The sequence below is a fragment of the Vanellus vanellus genome (genome assembly GCF_965231255.1).
Source record: "Vanellus vanellus genome assembly, chromosome: 1".
Taxonomy (NCBI): Eukaryota; Metazoa; Chordata; class Aves; order Charadriiformes; family Charadriidae; genus Vanellus; species Vanellus vanellus.
In genome coordinates, this window is record NC_138905.1 from 193,136,743 (window position 1) to 193,161,250 (window position 24,508).

General features: G+C 40.0%; 1 protein-coding gene across 1 annotated transcript; it reads left to right on the forward strand.

The window, feature by feature from the left end:
- Window positions 1-771: 771 nt before the first annotated feature.
- On the forward strand, window positions 772-24,508 carry MRPS31 (mitochondrial ribosomal protein S31). The gene is made up of 7 exons (XM_082498229.1): window positions 772-974; window positions 4,391-4,681; window positions 5,332-5,490; window positions 10,307-10,438; window positions 13,511-13,584; window positions 17,829-17,972; window positions 23,812-24,508. The coding sequence occupies exons 1-7, from the start codon at window positions 838-840 to the stop codon at window positions 24,021-24,023; spliced, it is 1,149 nt and encodes a 382-aa protein (XP_082354355.1). The 5' UTR covers window positions 772-837; the 3' UTR covers window positions 24,024-24,508.

The window sequence follows — 24,508 nt, forward strand, 5'->3', positions numbered from 1 at the left end:
ATATTTAATGTTTTCAGTACCACAAGCGTATAGAGAGAGGTGAGAGGTGCTTGAATTAGCTGGCTGTAAAGGAAGTTACTTTTAAATTTCTTACAACAATTTATGCTCTGAAATACAGTATCGTCCATCCTTCAGCAGGGTAACGTTGATCTTCAGCTACCACGGCAGCACAGTTCTGGATGCTGCTACCTGCTTTGTTTGTCCTCATCTGTACTGCTGATGAGTGAAAGAGATTTGTTTCAGAACTTAAATCTATGGAATCTGTTACATCTGTTTCTTAAATATCAAGAAATATGTACTTAACACTTAGGAAACTGGCTTGGGTGAGCCATCCTCCCACCGGGGCCGAACTGGTGTCCCTCAAGCAGACCCAATTGAGTGAGTATTCAATGATATCATTATATAAATAATGAGAACCATCTGCCTAGACACATGAACTTAATAAACACAGATATTTGTGCTTCGTCCACGGACTAATTAGAGGTAAGCGCTTCGTGGACCCAGCTGAAACCCTTGTGGCACCTGCTCTTTTCCAAGCATTGAGTGCTTCACCAAGGGCCATCCCCAGACTTGGTTGATGTGCCTGCAACTCCTGGCACCGGGTGAAAAACCTGGAAGAAGCTGGCTGTGGCCGGGATGGTTCCCTCAGAGGACAGGACTGTACCCTGCTGCCAGCCCAGCTCAGCCCGGCCGAGCAGGGCGGGCGGAACGCTGGCTGCGCGGAACGTTCGGCGCAGCTCCCGTTCCCAGCCGGCAACGCCGGGAGGGGGACACCGCGCCGGGGGGACACCGCGCCGCGGGAACGGGCTGCCGCGGGAACGGGTTGCTGGGGGCGCCATGTGGAGTCGTGTCCGTGGCCGTGGCTGTGGCGGCGCGGCCGGCGGCTCCTATCTCCTCGCCGCCTGGCTACTCGCCGGGCCAGCGAGCGGCCGGGAGGCGGCGGGGGTAGCGCGGCAGGCGGGGAGGCCTCAGAGGTACCGTCGCCTCCCGTAAATCCCTCACCCGGGGAAGGGGGCGCCCGGAGGTGGGGCGGGACGAAGAACCGGTGTCCCCAAACCGCGGGTTCTCTGAGGGGACGGGGGTTTGCTCGGTTCCCCGGGGAAAGCTGCTCCTGTTGGCCGCCGGTGGGGCCGGGCCCGCCGCGGGCGGGGGTTGCCTCGCCGGGGCCTGCGCCCCGAGGGCGGTTTGCCACGTTAGGCCTTTGCGTTAAACGGGGGGTTCGTGGTTTAGCGACTTTCTCCCGTGACCGTGGCGCCTGTACCGGGCCGGTGGGGCGCGGAGCCTACCCAGTGCCCGCCTGCGTCGGCTTGCCCTGTTCCCGGCTGCCCCCGGGGCTCAAATACGCGGGGCCCCTCACTGCAAGAAAGACATTGAGGTGCTGAAGTGTGTCCAGAGAAGGGCAACGAAGCTGTTGAGGGGTCTGGAGCACAAAGTCTTATGAGAAGAGGCTGAGGGAAGTGGGGCTGTTTAGCATGGAGAAAAGGAGGCTGAGGGGACACCTTATCGCTCTCAACAGCTACCTGAAAGGAGATTGTATCGAGGTGGGGGTCAGTCTCTTCTCCCAGGCAACAAGTGATAGAACAAGAGAAAATGGCCTCAGGTTACACCAGGGCACGTTTAGGATGGATATTAGGAAAAATGTCTTCAGTGAAAGGGTTATCAAACATTGGAACAGGCTGCACAGGGAAGTGGTGGAATCACCATCCCTGGAGGTATTTAGAAGATGGGTAGAGATGGTGCTGAGGGACCTGTTTTAGTGGTGGTTTTGGCAGTGTTGATGGTTGGACTTGATGATCTTAAGGGTCCCTTCCAACCTAGATGGTTCTATGATTCAAACCTGCTTGAGCAGTGAGCTGGCTGGGCCCAAGTCCGTCTGTCCAGCTGGGGCTGTGTGATGTTGACACTGGTGGGCAGAACTCATTGGGAAAGTGAAGTTGTGTAGAGGGGGGTGGTTCGGGCTGTGTTTCATCTTGCTTTCCTTGCTGTCCTGCGCATCTGTGAGCAGGTTGAACAGTATACCTGCGTGACCCTGTGGTGGTTTATCCACTGCTGGGGACCTGAGGGACTCCAGATGGGACCGACAGATGCTCCCCTCTACCCCTCTTCAAAGAGAGAGGCAGAGGAGGAAAAAGAGACTTATGAGCTTAGAAGGAACTAAACTACTTTAATGAAATATTAATAATAAAATAAAAATAAATAATGAAAAAATAGATACAAAACCGTATCAAGCTCCCGAGATGACAGTCACATCACCAGCTGGCACTGGGGCAGTCCCAGGCTGGACTCAGTGATGGACGGGAACTAGATTCTGGATCTGGATTCAGGATCGGGATCACAGGCAGACAGAGTCCTCCTCAGATGTCAGCCATTGAAGGAAGAGAGGCTGACCCTTTGATCCCTCAGCTTTTATACGGAGCATGAGGCAGATGGGATGGAATCCCTTGTTGGTCAGTTTTGGGTCACCTGTCCTGTCCGCTCCTCCCCGCAGGTGGGACCCCACTATGCTTTTCCGCTTCCGACCCTCCAACGGGGCAAATAACAAAGTTGGTTGGCCTTGGTTGTTATGGCAATAAGTATAAGCAAGAGCCTCTCTGCATACCATGCCTGGGCATCAGCTATAAACAATTGGTCTTATCTGGGAGAGTGAACACTGTCTGCACAATATGCAGTTAATTTCAGTAGTAAGAAGAGGCCCAGCTAAGAAGCGAAGCTACTGAACAAAATTGGTTCTGTTTTACCTCAAACCAGGACACCGCAGCAGAATTTTGCATTTTACAGAATTGTACCTGTTGGCAGAGGTACATCCCCAAAGCATTAGCCAAAAGTAGTATTTGGAAGTCTGTTTTTACTTTTATTAAAAGTGTTTAACTTCTTTTAATGAAAAATAAGTTATGTGTTTGTTTTTGTTTTCTTTCAAAGCTTGTTGATCTTTTTGAACAAGCTCCGATACTGCGGTAGCCTAATGTGTAGAGCAGGTTGGTTTCTTTCATAGCTGTGTTTACTTTTTAAGGCTAGTTAGGGTTTGTCTGAGCAGAAGATGAACCTGATGGTAGGTGAAATACATAATGCAGATTGCAATGTACTACTGACTTTAAGGCTTGCAGTCTTGGTGTGTTTTTCTGATGCTGTAAGCGGAGATCTCTGAATGGATAAATAGTTTTCAGGAGCATGCAGCCTGAATTAATGAAACACATGTGTTTGAAAAAGATCTGTGGAGAACAGCTGAATGTAAAACAGCAGGACTCCTACCATCTTCTCTATAATGTGGTTCTGAAGCTTTCCTTAAATTTTCCTGTTGCTTCTCAACGTCAAAATTTAGGGTTTAATGCTGACAATTTAATGCTGACAATTTATTAAGTGCAGAGTGACTAAAGTAGTAATGTGGCGCCTGCTGACACTAGCAGATTTTGCTTTTTTAGCCAGAGGTGTGTGTGTGAGGGGGTAAGGTATGTCAAAATTCCTTCAGATCTGTTGAACTGTTTTATTTTGAATCAAAATAAAGAAAAAAACTTACAATTAAATATTTATTTTAGTAACTTGAAGGTGATTTTAAACAAAAAATAAGTTTTAAATTTAAAGTTTTAAACATTTCATTTTAGAATATTAAAGAGAACAATTCTTTGAATTTTATGATAGTTTTTCCAGAGAATACGGTTGTCTGTTGCAGCAATATCCTAAGCAGTTCCCTGCTGTCTATGGCTTTGCATCCTCACCTGCATGGTGCCAGTTTTAGCTTCTTTGCAGTGATGTGGTAAACTAGGTAGAGGAGCTGTTCCAGAGGGAAAAATTACTTTTGTTTGTTACTGTGTTATCTTGCAGCAGGATCCATTTCCCCCTATGGATGCACAAATGCTTGGGTGCTATATTGCAGGGCATAGGGTAGGGGAACCTGATCCATAGTAGTGCCACAAGCATGAAACAATGTGAAGCTAAATATGTGTATGTACAGTCTTTGTTCAGGTGGCTAGGAGTGATCTCTTTGTTTCCCCATTTTAAGAGTTTCAGTGAGTTTTCTATAGTACTGATGAATTTAAGTATCAGGTACCAGTAGATTCAAACTCTCTCTGCTACCTAAAGCAGGGATACTTTAAAAGATTCAGGTTCATAGATTAAGCAGAGTTTATTAGTGGAGGAAATAAAGTTATTTATGTGATTTTTGTGATGAAGAAACCATAAATAACCAAGAGTTTTAAATAGTATCCTAGCCCTTCTCAAAAGTCAAAAGTTATGTGTTAGATGTGTACTTAACATACTCAGTTTGCATTCAGTTAGTAACTAACAGACAGTTGTAACTAACAGGGTTTTTCTTGTAGGCTTGCAAAATTCAGCCTTGGACCCTATTTGTAACTTGTGATTTTTTTCTTTTTTTTTAACTTTGTGTATCATCTAGCAAAATACATAAACTCTTCAGCACAAGCAGCGTGCTTTCTACTGAGAAAGATGAATCTACCGCTTCCAAAGACAGCACCACTGAAGTGGCATCAAAGAGTCAGGAGAACACAGCAGAAACACCAAAGCAGAAGTTGTTAGACCTTATTGGTAATATGAAGGTAGAAGTAAGCTACAGGAAGAAACTCCAACAGTTAAAAGGACGCGAGATCAAAAAGCAAGCCAGAAACAAGCTGGAAGGCCCAGACAGTGAAGGTACTACGCTTCAGAAAGCTACAGAAGACATCCAGCGGTAAAGTATAACAAACTTTTCTTAGCCTCTTTTCTCCTAATTTCAAATTTCTTGTTGTCATTATCTAGGACAAAATAAAGCATCAAATGCCATTTCCAAGCATAGAAAAGTAGTCTTGAAAGGGAATGTAGTGTAGATGTAGATTGCAGTAAGTCATGGGAGAATCTGGACAAAAGATGTTGTATGCTTTCTACAATATGCTACCTTTTTCTGTGCTAAGACTCTTGAAAGGTAGCACTAGCATCTGCCTGTGGAAAGTTATTTTAATGGGAGGGGGAGAATAATATTCAGATAAAACACAATAAAACTGAGGAAAAAAAAAATGGCATGAGGATTATCAAGTCTTGTGGGTGGCTCACCTCCACAACACGCTACATCATGTTTATAACCCTGCAGGTCTATGTTGCCTGTGGTCTTCTGGGATTCACGTCCGAGGAGCTATGCAGTGGTGTAGGGCTGCCATTTTCCCAGGTTTGAGAACAAGAGCTTGTCTGTGTCACTTGGCAGTTGATGACTAGTGCAACACGGGCCAAGCCTGGCTTGTCCCCCTGACCACCCTCATTTGCGATAAAATGGCAGTATGGAAATGATGATTTAAATATATTAAGGCCTTTTTTTTGGTATTTCCACATCTGTTGCATCTCTTACAGAGGCAAACCTTTAAATCCAGAACTGGTGGAGGCTGCTTCTGCAGTTGCGTCCTCCCTGCCACTCGACAAGAAACAGACAGAATCAGAACTGCTTGCACAACTAAGAAGACACGAAGAAACCACAGATAAACAGAAAAAGGGGGGAACTATTAACATACGGTCCGTATATTGAATGTTATTCTCGACAATTTTCAAAATTCTGGTTTTGCAATATCATCTTGAAGGTGACTGGGTTCTCTGTTGGAAAGATGGCCCTAAAAGATACATTTGGACAGGTTATCCTTGGAATTAATGAATAATGGGAACATCATTGGTCTGGTTATACCAGACTCCCTAAATTTTGCCATCCTCATTCTAAAATGGTTTTTGCAGAAATGGAATTGTTTTCCTGCCCAGGATCATTACTTTCTTGGACAGGCTAGCAAAATAACAGTTGTTTGTTTTTTTTTTTTTTTTTCCCCAAGCTTCTGAAATTCTCACACAATGGATGGATTTGTAGACGTTTCAGACATTCTGTCTGGACTGGTGAATTTTCATGACAGCTCTGCATAACTGAACTAGAGAAGCTCTATTTATAGCCCCACCCTTCCTTTCAAAACTTTCCAGTCAACCCAAGAAACTCATCTCTTGGCTTAACTCCGTGTGGCTTTCAAACAGATGAGAAACATTTGTTTGGAAACGGAAACAGTTGTGCACACTGCTCTTGTGGATGATGGCTAAAGACAGGTTTTTTTTTCATTCCCTTTTTCTTTAAGCTAGTATTCAGATAACTACTCAGAAAACAAGGCATTAAATCCAGGTGAAATGCTGAACTAAACAGAAAATTGGATCTTCAGCAAAATAGGAATGTTAAGCCTTTGTTTATAGCTGTTTGTGTTGTGAACTGCAAGCTGCTTATCTTAATTTATTCTGTGAAAATGAATTTGTCCCAAACTAGAATTTAAGTTTGGCCCATTATTGTATTATTTGTAGGTTGCTCTAGGGATCAGTAAAGGATTTGATTTGTATGTTTATTGATGAACTGCAGAGTAGCCAACAAGCTAGTGATGTTTGTGGCTATGTCTGCCCTTTATGTGAGTGAAAACTAACGAAGAATGTGACCGATGTTTGCAAATAGATCAAGTTAGATGGTTGCAAATAGATTGGGAATCACAATTCTCAGTGAATAACTGTTCAACAAAATACACGTTCTTCAAAGGTTGTGAAGGGAAAAGGGAGAAACTGCAAGTTTCCCTTTTAGCCTGTATTCATGATTCCTTCTACCACGAATGCTAATGATGGTTGTTGAGAGCAGAATGAAATTCTCTCCAAATGTGGAGTCTGTGCTATTTGAGGAGGAAGTGTGGTTTTAGGTAGTACACACAAACATCTCCAAAGGCTGTATGTGTGCTCTGTTTTCATAATGCCCTCTCGGCCTGAATATAGGAGATCTCGAGAACTTGACAGAAGCTTATCTCTCTGTGGGTTTTGGAGCCAAGAGTAGCTTTCAAGGTTAGACATCTGTTTTATGTAAAATTGGTGTGTTTCTGCACTTTTTTTTGGTTTTGTGTGCAGTATTACCAAAAACCTAAAAGACACTTCTTAATCTAAGGAGAATAAATAAGGAATATATTACCTAAAGAATATATTCATTAAACTATTAATTACCAGTGAGGTCGTTCCATCTCTGTCACAGGGTTTTTTAGAACAGCAAAGTACATAAACATCTTAATAATAGCATCGTCTGTGTGTGACCAACTTAAATGTAATTAGAACTAACTTCAATTTCTGATAAGATCGGTTGGGGGACCATAGTGATACTGAGTGAGCTGATACGTGCAGTGGCTAACCTTGTGTGCTCTTGCACCTATTCCTTAAGATACACACACTTTTCTCTAGATGTGGTTGGTTGGTCTACTAGCAACAAGGGCTTGCTGCCCTTACCACCCATTGCACTTTCCCTGAAGGACTTACCCCTGCTGTGACTACTGTGGAAGAAAGAAGGCATCTAAGGAAGTTGTAGTGTAAGCAAAAAGGCTTTTTTCTGTTCAAAGTTTAAATTCTATAGAAATTAAAAAGCCGAAGTCGCTCCAACTGTATAGTGCCTCTATATAGTTGATCGATAGGCTAAAATGTGCTATTACAATGTTTTATAACATGCTTGCAGATGAATCATTATGGTTAGAGAAATGCATTTTTCTCAAACAAACCCAGCCTTTTTGGTTGGCTAGGAATGTCATGGCTGGCTTGCTCTGCTGTGAATTGGCAAGTTCTACTTCCTGAGGCGGCTTTGTGAACTAGCTTGCTTCTACCTGGGAGGAATATATGTTATTTTTTTTTTTATATGCTGAAAAGTTCAGTTTTCTTCCTTAACAGTTAGGTAATGGTTTGAAACTCTATCAATGGATGAGTTTTCTAGAAAGACCAGCAATTCCTGCTGATTTACATGACTGAAAATTTGGTTAATAGTAACCTTTTACAGTTAGACACTGAGATGAATTTGGTACTTTTGGCTTTCTGATCAGTGTTAAAACTGTTGATTTTTAAAAATCCAGCAATAGGCACTAAAATGCTTTTAATATACTAGAAAGCAATTACATGATTATTTTGTGTTATTTTTTTTTTATTTTACAACAAGAGAATACAGGCAATTTTCATTTTTTTCCATAAAGGTTTTCTATTCAATATACTGACACATTCTAAAAGACAATATATATACCTCCATTATTTAAAACTATTTAAAAATGAGATACCTTCACAAGCAGTAGAGCCATATAATGCTCAACTGCAAAAAAAAAAAATAATTGGGATACCGCTATTGAGTTTTATGAGGGTATGAAATAAATTGTATGTTGTCTGGATCTTTTTGTTTCCTACTAATTTTTTTTTTCTGAGGATGGTGGCATGGCCTCTAGAGGTCACTGTTGTATGCGGTTGTCTCATCACCTTGTTTTGTAGACAGCGTGAGGACAGTGTGTTCGCTAGGAGAGGAAAATATTAATGATACAGGAATTTATTTTTCTCAGTGTGGGCTGAAGTTTCACTCAGTGGAAATTACAACAGCACTATACCAAAATAAAATCTGCAGCATTAAAAGTTGAAATTTCAGCTCCTGTTTTTGGGTGAAGAAGTAGTAAAGTAATTCAGAGCTTAGGCTAAAGTATATCCAAAGCTCCTTGGGCATCTGTTTTTAGTGTTATCATTACTGATGGGTGATCAGGAAGGAGAGAGGGTCTGTGCTTGTTACAAAAGCTCTACCTCTTCCCATGTCTGGAAGGCAGAATTATCTAGGAGCTTGTTTTTTTAACCTCATGTTGTGACAGATATCATGGAATATCTAACCACTGTAGGTACACTGGGGTTGGAGTATGAATTTATAGTCTGATGCTTTTAGTGTCTTTTGTAATAAAAAAACATCTTTGTAGTTTTATTTTTAGTTAATACAGGGGGCACTTTTAATGATGGAGTGATGAATGTTGCTGCTAGAAATGTTCTTATACTGATGATGGGGTGACATTAGGACTTTGCAGTCAGAAAGATACAATTGACTGTGTGTTCTGATAGCTTGGTAGCATATTCTGTCCAGACCTGCTGTGCAAAACCACAAATAAATCAATGTTGGTTGTGAGAAGAGCTTCTCCGAGGAAGCCTGATCCCCCTGCAGCACAGGAATGCTCCAGCCTTGTAGGCTGCAGTGGAGCCAAGCAGTTGGGCTAGGCTGTGTGTGACTGACCTTAGGAATTATGTCCCCTTGACTCTTAGAAGTGGGTCAAGCCTCTGGCCCAACACCAGCTCACTAATGCCAGTAGGCACTTCATAGAGTAATTTCTGGTGTGAGATATGCAAATAATCTGAGATTGTTTTTTCTTTAAGATTAAAATTAAATTATTTAAAACTTGTTTTTGGATGCCATTCTTTCAGAGTAAATACTTGAAGTGCTATGCTATTCTTGTTCTGCCATTCAAAACCACATCTAAGACAGAAGAGAAATCCTACTGTTGCTGTGGCAATTAGCTTTTACAATTTCTTTGTTGTTAATAAAATCTCTTTTGACTTAAACCGCTAGAAACATAGTTGGAACTTCATTCATTTCATAAAACGGATATGCAGTATTTCTGACTTGGCCTGGTTTTGTTTTCTGAGGCAGTACTTCTGTCTTAAAACTTGAACAAGGCAGTTTTGGATGACTGCGTGTTACTGGAAGCAGTTGGGTGGAGAGGATAGCTGTGAGGAACAGTTACCAGCTTGGTCTTTACCAACCAACAGGTTTACCAGTTAAGGGGACTAATCGGTGGAGGCAGAAAGGTGTTGTGTTCTGCCCTTTGCATTGCAGAATGAGCTGCAAACCGCTCTGGAAGAGACCAGAGTATTTGTTCCTCACGTATGATTTTTGACTACAGAATTATGAAGGAAGATGTGGTCTGTTAATGCTGTAATATGATTACGCAATGCAACAGATTGCAGTGGATCAGGAAAGGTGACCTACTTATTAGGGTGGCATGATTGACCCGTGTCAGCTGATGTGTGAAGGCAAGCTTCCTTTTGGTCTGCAGCAGCACAGCTCTGTCCCTGGGCAGTGTCCAAAAACCTGGTGATTTTTACCTCCCTATTTCAGCGTATTCCTTGTATCCAAACAAATTCCTCATTTACTTCAGTAAAACATACCTAGCTCACTCTGAATACTGGTATGCAGATACATGCAATTTTTCTTTTAGTTGGAAACTAGATAATTTCAAAGAAAGCATTCATTGTAGATTTAGGAGGTTAAAATAGCACTTTTCATTTAATCTATATAGAATGCAACAACTGAGGTGGTTTAAAAAGTAAGACTTGAATGTTGGATGACTTAAAAATGTGTATGTTTTGTGAGGAATGTATAACTATCTTATAGAGGCTTGTGAAAACAATTGAGAGTAGAATTTCTGGTTGATACATGTGATGAACTTCTTGCATTGTCGATGTGTTGATTTTTTTATGTTCATGTTTTTAATTTCAGCAACGTTATTTCAGAAATGGCAGTTAAAAGGCAGTCTGCAGCTCAGAGAGATGTGAGGAAATCCAGTCGCATTTCCTTGGAGTTGGATGAGGATGGTCAAAGATTGTCACCTCGGTCTTTTGACTCCAGAAGGTATTTTCGTTGTATTCCCTTCCAACAGAAGGAGCATGCAAAAAATTACTGATGGATAGTATTTTGGATTGAATTGTATATATTCATGTTACTGTGATACTTCAGACCTTAAAGAAATTACTGAAGTCTTTTTCAAAAAAAGTGCTGTTAACATTGAAATAAACTTCTGTGAGAGCACATCAGTTAATGTTAACCAGTCAAATAATGTGCACTTTTTAATAAAAAAATTTAGATAATTACATTTCAGCATCAACTATTTTTAATTGTCTTTTTTTAACTATTTTAAATTATTCTCACTTATGCATAATACAATTTTATATCACTTTCTTAACTTTTTGGGAAATGAAGGCTTTGAAGGCTTACTTTCCTCTAATGGAAAACTTTGATAAATGTTTTATGTTTAGAAAAGTTTCATTCTGTTGGGGTTTTAAAGAGATTTTAAAGTGTGGGTTCTTTTTTATTTTTTACCACTTTGTTGCAACTGAGAAGTCATTCTATAATTGATTTCTTTCTATTGTCTGTAACATTGTAATTGTCTGTGAAATTAACTTTATCATTTACATGATGATTTCAGGGTACTCCTTAGATGTATCTTCCTGCTGTTTATGTGGCCAGTCTGTTTCTCAATGAACTAAGGAATGCTCTTAATTTTTTTTTTTTTTTTCTCCTGTAAGCTATGCTTTCTTTCTTGCGGTCTTTTGATTTTCCCATGGCAGCTCATTGTCATATTCCTTCTCAGTATATCCTTCTCTAGCAGTTCTGTTTTCAGTAAGATTAACTTCTCTAATCATTAATTTAATTTGCAAATGACAAACAAATTCCCTTTTCTTGGGGTTAGGGTCTGGAAGTTGAGGGAGTCTTCTGTGGGTAGGTAGATCATACTGAAGGCAGAATTTGGATAACTATAGTTAAAAAAACAAAAAGGCATAAATGTATGGGTGAGTAGATGTACAATATTCTGCCCTCTTTGGCTGAGAGTTCTATTTCAGTATATCATACAGAGTTGTGACTTCCATAAGGAACAAATTGTAACACATGCATTGAGCCATGTAGATCATGCAAAAACCTCAAAGATGCGGCTATACCCAGTCATTAGAAGAACTTAGACTACTTGCTGGAATGTTTCTGAGTAACTTCCTTGTTCTTGAACTACCAAACTGTTAAGGTGTGTTAGGGAAGTGTCTCTTGGGACTCTTCACTGTTATAAGGCCAGCAAGCAGTGTTTTCCTGATGCAAAGCTTGTAGAAAGTGCAAGAGGGGCTTGCAATGGAAGCTGAAGGGAAGAAGTGGAAAAAGGTTCTAGGTGAAGCCCTCCTGACTTAGGTATTTCTGTCCTGAGCTGCTGGTTTTAGGAGCAAGGTAACTGACTTCATTATCAGTTGTTGAGTAGCTCTATAGATATTTTTAATCTGGGAATAATTATCAGACAGAGTTGGTAGTTACATGAAAGTAATTTTGTTATTAGGCTATGATTCTTGACTGACTGAGAAATACTTTATTTAAGGTGTTGGATTAAAAGTTTTTCAAAGTTTGAAAGAATAGAAATAGTATGATCTAGAGGCATAAACTGAAAACCTGAGCTATTAACGTGATTGTACAGTGTATATTATTTTATCTTTGCTAACTTTTCATTTATTAACATACTGCAAAGTAAAGTGAATTTCACATATACATGAGAACATTTATTAAATTTATGATATCTGAGAAGCTGTCTTGCCCTCTTTATGAGATCAAACTGTACTTGGTTGACTTCAGGAACAGTACCTTAAAATAGTTTTTAAAATCCCTGTAGTGAGCAAACTGTCTCCAGTTTCAGTGGTAAGTTTCCTCCTGCATCCCTGAAAATCTAACAGGTATACTTATCTATTGAAGATATGAAAAGAATGGGTTAGGAAGCATATCTAAGTTTAAATCGAGTTAGTAGATTTCAGTGAAATGAGTGATGTTGCTTTATAGTAATTTCAACTAGTCATTTTAAAATAAATGTTCTTCCTAGTCATGCTTATATCTTCAGCCAATGTTATTGGGAGTTACACACACATAGGAAAATATAATCCTAAATCAACATTCTTCTAAGGCTCTGTAATTAGATTGCTCTGTGCTGAAATAGATCCAGGGTAGTTACATCAGTAAAATGTAATATGACAAGAGCAGGTTTGCAGAAGTGGTTGTGGCCATCACAAATCTGCAGTAAATCCAGAGAGGTGAAATTTTAAGGTCAGGAAGGGCGAGTATTGCCAGGGTAACAGTGAATATGTAGTGACATAAAGTAGGAACTGTTAGAATTTCAGTGGAAACCTGGAAGATGTCTGACTAAAAGAATCATTTGTTGTCAAGTTCAGTGTGTTCTACAGTAACAGCATTGATTTTTCTTTGTTTCTGTTTATAAGAAAATTTATTTTGATTATTGGTTGAACACTTGTATTTTTAAAATTTTTTTTTTTAGTATACGCTTATGCTAAACGTAAATATGATTAAAAATAGACGGTCAGATTTTTATATTCAGAAAAGAGAACATCAGGGTGATGCTTTTTAAAATATATCATACAGATATACTTTGAGCGTTTGCCATATGGCAGAGAAGGTAGCTGTGTAATCTTCCAAATAGGCTATTTATGTCATAAAGCAGGAATTGTTTGATTTAGCTGTTGCCTTTTCTTTTCCTGAATTGTGCAATATTTTTTACAGGGAAAAAACCCAAATGACCAGATTAACTTTTTAGTTGCAACTTTATAAAATTGGTTGAGTGCTGTAGTTTGATACTGTTTAGCTTTGTTCAGATTCCTAAATATTTCAGTAAAAAATGACTGCAAATGTAATGTCTGATTTATGTTTATTCTTTCACACAGAAATGTTTTGGGAAGCTTGGTTACAGATGAATAATGAAGTCATAAACACTTTCTCTGGTTAAAAGCCTGAGGATTTAGTGAGAGTCACTATCTCATTTTTTTTTTTTTTTTTCTCCAGAGATCTGTTAGTTCATGAGAATATTTTGTGCTTTTAAATTTGTTATCTGGCAATACTGTGAAGTGTTGTGAAATACTAAATATCACTTTTCTTTTTTGTTTATAGAAGTTTCAAAGTAGGAAGGAGACTTAATATATTCACTAAGGCTTCTACAGAAACAGAAAATGCACTGAAAACAGGTTAGTGGAAATTCAATAATGAAAAACTCAGTGAAGCCAAGTTCTGAATTTTTGGAATATCAAGAGATTCACTGTTGTGAAGGAGACTTTTGACCTGTTAACTTCTTGCTTTCAAAACTATGAAAAATAAATACTTCAACGTAACTCTGATTTTCAGTAAGTAAAACTTCCATGCAGTGTAATAGATTAATGTTTTCTGTACTAATCAGGACATTCTGTTACTGAACTGGCTTTTTGTCACTAAGGCCAGTCTTTCTTCTGTGAGTGTAAACCAGCCTGGAGAATGCGTATGTTTACTCCCGTAGCTTATTTGGTCAAGTTGCAAACTTGCTGCATTCATTTTGTGGCAAAGAAACACGAGGCTGTGATCCTAGGGAAACAAGTGTACTCTACAGGTGACTAAGCATAAGCAAGGTAGGAAAAAACCAAGACCACGTGTTTGATTGCTTTGTGGCTTTCTCTTGTTTAGTGTTGTATATATAGCTTGAAAGATCCTGTAAGTGGCTGACAAACAATGCCTTGCTTTATCTACTGTAAAGCTCTTCATATATGTTTAGACTCAAAGAACAGTTTGGGTTGGAAGGGGCCTAATAAAGGTCATCCAGTCCAACCCCCTGCAATGAGCAGGAACATCTTCAACTATATCGGGTTGCTCAGAGCCCTGTCAAACCTGGCCTTGAATGTTTTTGAGCGATGGGACATCTACCACCTCTCTGGGTAACCTGTTCCGTGTTTCACCACCCTCATCATAAAAAATGTCTTCCTTATATCTGGTCTAAATCTACCCTCTTTTAGTTTAAAACCATTACCCCTTGTGCTATCACAACAGGCCCTGCTAAAAAGTTTGTCCCCATTTTTAAGCCCCCTTTAAGTACTGGAAGGCTGCAATAAGGTCTCCCTGGAGCCTTCTCTTCTCCAGGCTGAACAACCCCAACTCTCTCAGCCTGTCCTCATAGGAGAGGTGCTCCCATCCCTCTGATCGTTTTTGTGGCCCTCCTCTGGACCCGCTCCAACAGGTCCATGTCTTTCCTGTGCTGAGGGCTCCAGAGCTGGATACAGTACTCTGGGTGGTATCTCACCGGAGCAGAGGAGAGGGACAGAATCACCTCCCTCAACCTGCTGACCACACTTCTGATGCAGCCCAGGACACAGTTGTCTTTCTGGGCTGTGAGTGCACGTTGTTGGCTCATGTCCAGTTTTTCATCCACTAGTACCCCCCAAGCCCTTCTCGGCAGGGCTGCTCTCAATCCCTTCATCCCTCAGCTTGTATTGATACCGGCGGTTGCCCTGACTCAGGTGCCGGACCTTGCACTTGGCCTTGTTGAACCTCATGAGGTTCACACAGGCCCACTTCTTGAGCTTGTCCAGATCCCTCTGGATGGCATCCCGTCCCTCAGGTGTGCTGAGGGTGCACTCACTCCCACTGTCTGTGTCATTGATGAAGATACCAAATAGTACTGGTCCCAATACAGTCCCCTGAGGTGTACCACTTGTCACTGGTATTCAGACATCGAGCTATTGACCACTACTTTCTGGATGTGACCATCCAACCAATTCCTTATCCACCAAATATACAGGCCAAAACTCGTGTAAGATAAGAACCAAAAACAATGACAAAAAGGGTACGACCCACCTTCATACTCACTGAGTGGCACAGCTCTGTAGGAACAGTCTTTGCCACGTAAGGGGGATAGCTTTCACACATGAAGATTTAGCTTTACTACAGACTGGGTTTTGGCTAAGAGTGTATGAATGTGGGCAAGTCACATAAAGAACTCCCTCACTGTTCTTTCTGAACAATGAAACCGTGCATTGTTAGCACTGATCTTTAATATGCTGATTTCCCTAAGCTATGCTGAGGCCCTTTGGAAAAATTACTTTATTCCAGTGTAGTGACTTAGAACTATATATAAAGCCAGCAGCTGCAGAATAAATAGTATTTCTGTTTGATATCTTAGAAAATGATATGTATTTGTTTCTGTTTCAAGAGTAAGACTGTTAGTTTTTGCCAGATTCTAGCTGAGTAGTTTTCTCCTTTTTTTACTCTTCAAACCACAGGGAGAAATTAATTGGTTTACTTAATTTCTTTTAGTAAAATGTCAAACAGTGCTCTTTGCATGTTTTCAAGCAGCTGTGAGCTTTCTGAATTCAGCCATCTCCTGTGGTGGACTATGAAAGTTGCTTATTAGAATGGAATTCAATTTGCTGTTTTTTTAAGGCTGTCAATTAAAATCGGTCCATTTTACATAAAAAGACATAATGATGCAGTATTTGTTTTTAGCTATCCTGACAAATGTGATGTTCAAATAACTGGCATTTGAATTGAATCAAATTTACTCAGGTAAAATGGTAAGAATTTAACCTTTCTTTTTTGCATGCACACAATGCAGACGGGACGGCACATAGTTGATACCCTGGATGAAAAGTTCAGATATGCTTTTTTTTAACACAAAACTGGAATATGCACAAATTGTGTAAGAGGGCAAGTAGACTTTATTGGATTTGTAATTAGATATTAAGAAGTAAGCTTCTTTCAGCTTTTTATGTGGTGTTTCCTTGTATGATTCCAGGTAGCCTTGAGGAAATCTGCAATATATTCTAAGCCAGGAGGTGTGTTGCTTGGCTTACTGACTAAGCCTGATGACAAAAAAGAATTTTTTGTGTTAATCTTGGGAAGTAGCAGTGTGATACTTGATACCTTCATTCATTTGCTTTCACTTTCTTGGCTCATATTAGTGGAGATAATGAGTTATAGTCTTGTTTATACATGACAGAAAAGCAAGTTCTGTGTTATATATTGAATACTTATTTTGAAAATCTGAATGTTAACTGGAAAGTAAATTGCCATCCTGAAAAAAAAATATTTATGACTATTGACGTAAAATATCAGTAACTGTTAACATAAAATATCAGTATTATTCTCTGTTTCACAGAGGTAAAAATATAATGTTTATGACCTTTACTGCAAGCTTAAAAAAATGAGTTTTTACTCTCTTCTATTAGAAGATTTATTAGTAGCGCATTATTAGAAGGTATTCTCAGATGTAGACAATAATTTCATTCTGGTATGGTTTCTCTTGTTGTCTTTTATCTGTGTATTCCTGCCTCCAGCTCTCAAATCAAAGTAGGCAGCTAGGGAATATAGTTCTGGAAATTTCCCTGCTAAGTAAGAAATAATTTGAAAAAGTATCTAGTGATTTAATACAAAAAATGAAAACCCTTTTCAGTATGTAAAAAAAAAAAAAAAAAAATACTGTTTGCCCTTTCATCTTGTTTTTTCTTAAAGGAGGGGGGAGATTTTTTTTGTTTTAAATCCAGTTGTGTTGTAAGCCACTGAGCCAAAGATGAAATTGTATCTTAGACTTACACTAGTAAAAGACTAGCTGATTGGCCATGATCCACTTCAAGTGGACTGTAACATTTGAATTGACATAAAGATCTGTGTTCCAAGGAGCTTAGGGTGAAGTGATAACAGGGGGAGGCAAGAAAACAAAGGGGAGAGTGACTTAGGCCAGCTGATGAGACAGCAGCTCAAGGCACTCCCAGCGGTTCCTCCCTGTCCTGTGGTAACAGCTTGTTCCCTTCACTTCATCGATGCACTGTGGTCTGGGCTCAGGACCAGTTCTCCTGGGCGGAGGAGCAAGAACTCCTGAAGAGTCACTCTGCTGCCATTCGAGTACACTTTGATTTAAAAAAAAAAATAAATAAAAAATATATGCATTAGGAAAGGTGCATCCCTAAAGGGACTGTTTGACTTTGGGACAAGAGTAGGAAATCAGGACTTCTCAATCCCAAGAGGCAAAAACTGGGATGCTTAGGAGTGTTGGGGAAGGAAGTGCCATCATTTGTAGACTGAGTTGTCTCCCTGAAGGAGACCATAGTTGTGAAGTACCTGGTGCAGAGTGCACCAGTGAAGTTCAGAGTTTGTTGTAGGTACAATTTGTGAAAGACAAAAGGGAAAAAAAGATTGTTGAAAAATTAAATTCCTGCTCTGTGTGAAAGGCTTAAAAATAAATTGTCCTCTGGGAGTTCAGGATACGTTTTCACTAGACATTTGAGAATTTAATGGACTTTGATTTCAACAGAGCGTTCTCATTTGAGAAAGGTGATGCTGGCATCTAAGGTAGAAAAACTTGCATAGCTGAAAGTATTATTCTCTGTAAAGGTTAATGTTAAAGGACTTTGTTTTAGCTAGTGAGAAGTCTTTGGCGTGCTGACAGATCTTCACAAATTTTTTTTTTTAGTATCTTTACCAACAATTTGGGATCTGGAATTTGCGAAGGAGATTGCAGCAATAACTGCACAGCCTCCCCGAAACGGTTTTGAGGAGATGATCCAGTGGACAAAAGAAGGAATAATGTGGGAGTTCCCAATTGACAATGAAGCTGGTACGTACACTATTGACTTTTATTATCTGTCTATATTTATCTTTTTTGAGAATTGGAGCATGTTATGACCTCTGACTGTTTTAATGTAGTGTTTCTGCTGCGAGTCATGCATTTGATAGTAAACAAATACAGCTTTCCAACTGTCCCAAATCAGAAATGCTTCAGATGAACTCATTCTGGCACTCTTCAGGTGAAATCTTGCAGGTGGTTTGGCTGATCTGAGGACTGGCTGCTGCCAAAAAGGGGAGAACTCCCTCCCTTCTGTCTCTCCCTCCCTCTTTCTCTCCCTCCCTTTCTCACTCAGCCCTGGTGCTTTCAACACCAAAAGGCCATTCAAGTCTATTACATAATACCTTTTACTCTGCAACTTTTTTAAAGAAGCTTCTAGCAGAATATGGGGAATCTTAAAACTGCTGTGTGTGTTTTGTAATGCTGATTCTGTTCTTTGGTGGGGCTCTTGAACCAAGTGGCTCGCCGGATCCTAATCAGCTATCTGCCAGTTCCATGTCTGTGCCAGCCGAGTGTTAAACAGTTGTTTGCTCCCTTTGTTCTGTCTGTTTCATAAGAATAAACAGTTGCAATATTCACTCACTCTGGGCATCTATCTTAACTAGACATCTTTGTGCATGGTATTTACTTTTATTACCATTTAAAAAAATAATAAAAGCTCTCTGTGAAGTTAAGCCAGCAGAGAGAGAGCGAATGTTAAGGAAGGGAAGAACAACTACACAAAGCAAGTGTATGCTTTAGGAAAGGGGACTTCATAACTTCAGGGAGAGCTTGGCTGTGGGTTTTCTTTTAAAAAAGACTTTAAAGACATCAAAACAGAACTACTTTAGAATGATTCAGTCACTGAAAGCAAACCAGGTTAGTATCTGAAGATGAGAGTCTTTGAAAATCTGTCCTATACTGAGTTGCAAATTGCATAATGTGGTTCATTGTTTCTTAATGTTTATTCTCATCCTATTTTGGCAGTTTCTTCACAGAATTTAATCACTGCTCCCAGAATTTATCTGTTTCGTCATGTAGAAATCTGAGTATACTCCAGTCATGTTTTTGCAAGCGTAAAACCACTGCGGCCAATGGTTTTTCTGTTGTAATGTGGCTGGAACCCTGTTGTCTGGGGCTGTAAGTGGACCAGGCGTCTTTGGCGGCCAATGGTTTTTCTGTTGCAGCAATGCAACTGGAACTGTGCTGTCTGGGATGGGGTGGCAAATGGACAAAGAGTCTTTACATATGCTTAAACAAGAATCTTTATTGATTTGTCCACAAAGACTAGTCATGTGGAAAATTCCAGTGGAGCGTTCCAAAATCTATCATGTCTCAGGTTGAAATATCAAGTCAGTAAATTCCATCCTATCAAACTGGCAGCCACAGGCTTTTAATCAGATCAGGTATGTCAAAACACAGTGAAAAGCCTGAGAACCTCACTACAGTTATATCAACATACTGTAATTTCAGCGACTCTGCAAAAGAAAGATGCGCCTTCCTGCTGTTGACTTTGCAGTTTTGTAACAATCATCTCCTTCAATAGGAGGACATTCCTTCAGCTTGCTCTGTATCAAGAAATGTGTGATTTTTCATTTGTGCCACAAGCATGTGGCTTTAAAAACATAAATGTAATTAAATTTTCTGTTGAGGAAGCACGTATACTTAACTTCTAGCATTATGAAAGCCTTTAAAGTTTTAAATTGAATATGAAAAAGAACAAAGACCACTTACTACTGTTTTTCTTAACTCCAGAGCATCTCTGGTGTTCTTGTTAGAGTGCTTTACCAAGGCACTGTGCTGTGCTTTGAGGCATCAGGGCAAGGTCATGATTTTTAAAACTTCTCTGGCCTTGGCGCAAACTTCTGAAGATGTGGGTAGATGTAGTAGCTTGCTGCATTGTACAGTAGCAGTCTTGCCTCCCACCCCAGCCATGTTGTCTCCTCCCTGCATGCCCTTTCCCTTACCTGATGTAGTTTAAGTCACTGTTAGGCAGAAAACTACCTTTTTTGCTCTCCATCTCTCCACCTCTGTTTAATTTTTACCAGAATAGCAAAACATTAGTATACCTTGCATAACATCGTTCTCACTCCTCCTCCTCCTTTCTGCTTGCCTTCTGCTTCTAGTGGCTTTAGTTCTGCTCCATGATTAGCTGTGGCAAAAAGTTGGAAAAAATGTTGATTTCTGCCCCTTTTTTAAATTATTTCTGTGCATTAATGCCTTGATGACTCAACTCCTGAGAAGTGCAGCCGTTAAAAAGGACAGTGCAGATTATTGGTGCTACTTTGCTTTAGCACCTCATTCTGAGAAGCAAATACTTCTGGTGGGCCAGAGATTGTTATGGCAGAAGTGATAGCCTTAATGGAAGTCTCGGAAAATTAATGCCTCATTTGCCCCTGATGGCTTCTGTAGGCAAAAGTTCACCAAGTCCTGTTCTGACTGTTCTGCTGAGATGATGTTCCCAGCAGAGAAGCATTGGATCAGTTTGCCAAGAGAGGTGGCAAACATTACGCAACCCTTTTAGAGGGGGTTGCTTTACTAATTCTGTGTCTATTCTAGGGACCTTCTGTAAGAGCATGATTTATTTATCTGGGTCGGTACTAGGACCTGTACTGTTCAGCATCTTTGTCGGCGACATGGACAGTGGGGTCGAGTGCACCCTCAGCAAGTTTGCCGATGATACCAAGCTGTTTGGCGAGGTAGACACGCTGGAGGGGAGGGATGCTATCCAGAGGGACCTGGACAGGCTGGAGAGGTGGGCCCAAGCCAACCTCATGCAGTTCAACAAGGCCAAGTGCAAGGTCCTACATCTGGGTCAGGGCAATCCCAAGCACAAATACAGGCTGGGCGGGGAATGGCTGGAGAGCAGCCCTGAGGAGAAGGACCTGGGTGTGCTGATTGATTAGAAGCTCAACATGAGCCAGCAGTGTGCAATCGCAGCCCAGAAGGCCAGCCATATCCTGGGCTGCGTCAAAATAAGTGTGGCCAGCAGGTCAAAGGGGTGATTCTGCCCCTCTACTCCACTCTCATGAGACCCCACCTGGAGTACTGCATCCAGCTCTGGAGTCCCCAACAGAAGAAGGACATGGACCTGCTGGAGTGTGTCCAGAGGAGAGCCACGAGGATGATCTGAGGGCTAGAGCACCACTCCTATGAGGAGAGGCTGAAAGAGTTGGGGCTGTTCAGCCTGGAGAAGAGAAGTCTTAGAATCGTAGAATGTTTTGAGTTGGAAAGGGACCCTTAAAGAATATCTAGTCAAACCCTGCTGCCATGGGCAGGGCCGTGTTTCACTAGATCAGGATACTTGGTCATCTTTACAGCATGTCAGCAACACTTCCTATAAGGATGGCCATCTGCATTTGAGATGTCATCTTTAAGGCAAGGTTGGTCATGTCTTGGAATGGTTAGTGTTTTAACTAGGGAAATTCCCAGCATTTCTGTTTTGTAGTATGTAGGGGATTGGAAATAGGATATTGAGAGTGGGTGACTTCTTGCTTTGAGATTGATGAAGAAAATCCTCTACTTTAGACTCCCACTGCGCACGTTCTTTCAAATTTGGTTTCTGAGGACAGTGGAAGAGAGGCTGAGGGACAGATTTGTTCTTCCCATGCAACAGGAGTTACGGCTTGCTGCGGGTGAGGGGAGTCATGCGAGCATATCTCATCTAATCAGTTCCCACCAGAGGTCTCAGCTTCTGATGCTTTGGGCAATTGTGGTCTCGTTTTGTGATGCACACTTTACTTTTTTGAGGACTGAAATATGTGGTCTAACTGAAATGTTTGGACTTAATGCTTCATCCTCAAACCGTATATCAAGTCTTTGACAAACGGAAGACCAAAATACATGATGGAATATTTCCTTCTGATCTGTGTTTTTATGAGACTATAAATGGTTTAGTTTCTTTTGGGTTAGAGATGAAAATTGGTGAAATTATTAATTAGACATGATCTCTCCTGACACCTTGTATCTATCCCCAAAAGCAGAGCATCCAGAAGGCCAAATTGTACTGTCAACATTATTCAGATTCTTTCAGTAGTGGATTTGTTGGCTTAGTTCTTTTGGATTTTTGTGGCCAGCAAAAGTATGGAAATCTGGAAAGGATGTTAGCTTGTGAAAGCAACCAACAGCATCCAGGTACAGTGAGATTCCACCGTCCCTTGGTGGGGGAAAGTCAGTGTGGGTAATGTGGTAAAAGGATCATCTCTATGCTTCTGTAAGTGGCCATAGGTTTCCAAGCACAGCAGAAATATACCTTTTGAAGCTGACATGACCTTTTTTTTTTCCTTTTCCCTTTTAACATAAAGGGAAAAAGAAGAGAGCTTCTGAAGAAGGAAACATGCTTTCCTTTTCAAGGACAAGGGAGATAAATGTGGCATGTAGCTGGTATTGATACACTCACAGATTCTGGGAAAAATCTGTGGGAAAAAGAGAGGTATTTCCCAGCTCCTTCAGATATCGCAGTACCTAGAGTTTAAAACTGGAAAGAAATAATGCAAATTTAACAAGTACAAGCTGAGCGACTTCTCCATCCCAGAGATGTGCATCATTTCTTCTGAAACTGTAGAAGCTATAACACAGGAGGAAGTTTAGGACTGACATGGCTTAATTACCTCAATTTTAAAACTTGTGATTTAATGTTGTCAAATAATGTATCATATCCTAGCTAGTAGAGAAAACCATGTACACTTATGTCTGTGGTGTAGACTTCCTATTTTGTCATCTGGAAATGTTCATATGCAATATTTTTTCTCTAATAGCAGATTTTTACCTAAAAGTGCAAATGTCATTTACAAGTCCATAGCAAATTGGGATCAAATAAAAATTTTCACGTGTCCCTAACTAAAGAAAAGTCTTTCAATTGCAGATCCCAGTTTGCCTTGGATTTTTATCTCAGAATTAGGAACTGCGAAAGCAGCCTTTGTTGTGTGTTCTTTGTCTTGTGTACTCTAGCATCATATTATGAACAACAGCAAAGGAAATCCACGGGACAGAAAACAAAAATTTACCGTAGGGTCTGAGCTGTGCTTGGTTACAGATCTACAATAATCCCTTGTCCCGTGTTTCTGTGAATGCTTTTGAATGCATCATCTTTTGCGCTGGTTATGACTGAAAAGTAGCATCTGGTGAGGTACACAATGTTTTTACATCGGCGTACGCTCACAGATTCAGAAAGTGTTAGAAAACCAATTTTCTGTTCCCATTTGATAGCAATGTTAAAACCACGATTTGGAATGAACATGCAAGTATGTGTTAGTTGTTCACTATTAGATACTTTATGGGGTTGCCTCATTTGTTCCAGACTAGCTTATATTTTTTATATAAGCTTATATTCTTTAGTCCTCTGCAGAATTTAGGTAGTGTTTTCTGAAAGAATTTATTAAGAAAGTGTCTCCCAATCCAAAACGTGGTACCCATGATGAATCAGAACTTTCATGTATTGAACAAACAGGTTTTTAGCAAGAAGATTGATTTTTTTTTTTTTTTTTTTTTTTTTTTAAATTATTCCCCCTGCTCCCGCCCTGGCATCAGCTTGCAGTGAGATTACCAGACAGAAAGTTGATTTAAATATTAGATATTCTTATAAATGAGAGCACAAAATGGAAGTAATATGGTAGACAGGAATATGATATATGGTGACATTTTTTGTGTGGAGGGAGAAATTAATGTCTTAAAATTCTGCACTTTCTTCTGCTTCTGTGTGGTTGTCTTAACTGTACAAAAGAATTAAAAGGCACAGAACCATTAATTTTACTAATTTGAGATTATTTGCAAACTATATCCTTTTTTATTTCGTTAAATTTGCTGTTATATTATGATAATAACTTTGTCATTTTTTTGTCCCCTCTGTTAGGGATGGAGGATGATGCTGAATTTCATGAACATATCTTCCTGGAGAAACACCTTGAAAACTTTCCCAAGCAAGGACCTATTCGCCACTTCATGGAACTAGTCATCTGTGGGCTTTCGAAAAACCCGTACCTCAGTGTTAAACAGAAGATTGAACATATTGAGTGGTTTCAGAAGTATTTTGAGGAAAAGAAGGAATTTCTTCAAGAGATTTGAAACTTGGGGAAAGTGCTTAACCTTGAAATGAAGAATCATTACATCAAAATTGATGATTTCTTATCATGGAAATACTGTCAGTGCATAGTAATCATGTGACCTGAAAGTTGTATTTTAAATAATAAACTGAAAGGTCATACTTTCATGTCTGTATGTCCATGTATACGTAGATATTTTCTGACTACAAAAGAAGGAACTGGAAAGTACGGCTTTTGTAGAATGTGCATTTAAAATTTAGTTTGTCAAAGTTGTTGTCTTTTAAATTTGACACTAATCTTTTGACCATACAAAATACTAGGTCTATTCCACTTCATATACCCTTTGCACTTGATGTGTAACTTGACAGGTTTGATCATCTTTCCCATTCTGGAAAACTTGCAATGCTTTTATTTTTAAAAACTCCTGATGCACCTCTAATTTTGAAAAGCTGTTACTGAAGTAGTAACAGTTCATTTTGCGAATTCATTAAACACACTGGTATTTGT

Bases quoted from the DNA above. Each gene is read 5' to 3' on its own strand.
- MRPS31 (XM_082498229.1), top strand. From the start codon at position 838: ATGTGGAGTCGTGTCCGTGGCCGTGGCTGTGGCGGCGCGGCCGGCGGC. The intron at 10,439-13,510 runs GTATTTTCGTTG...TTTTGTTTATAG, and splicing joins CGGTCTTTTGACTCCAGAAG to AAGTTTCAAAGTAGGAAGGA. The intron at 17,973-23,811 runs GTACGTACACTA...CCCCTCTGTTAG, and splicing joins CCCAATTGACAATGAAGCTG to GGATGGAGGATGATGCTGAA.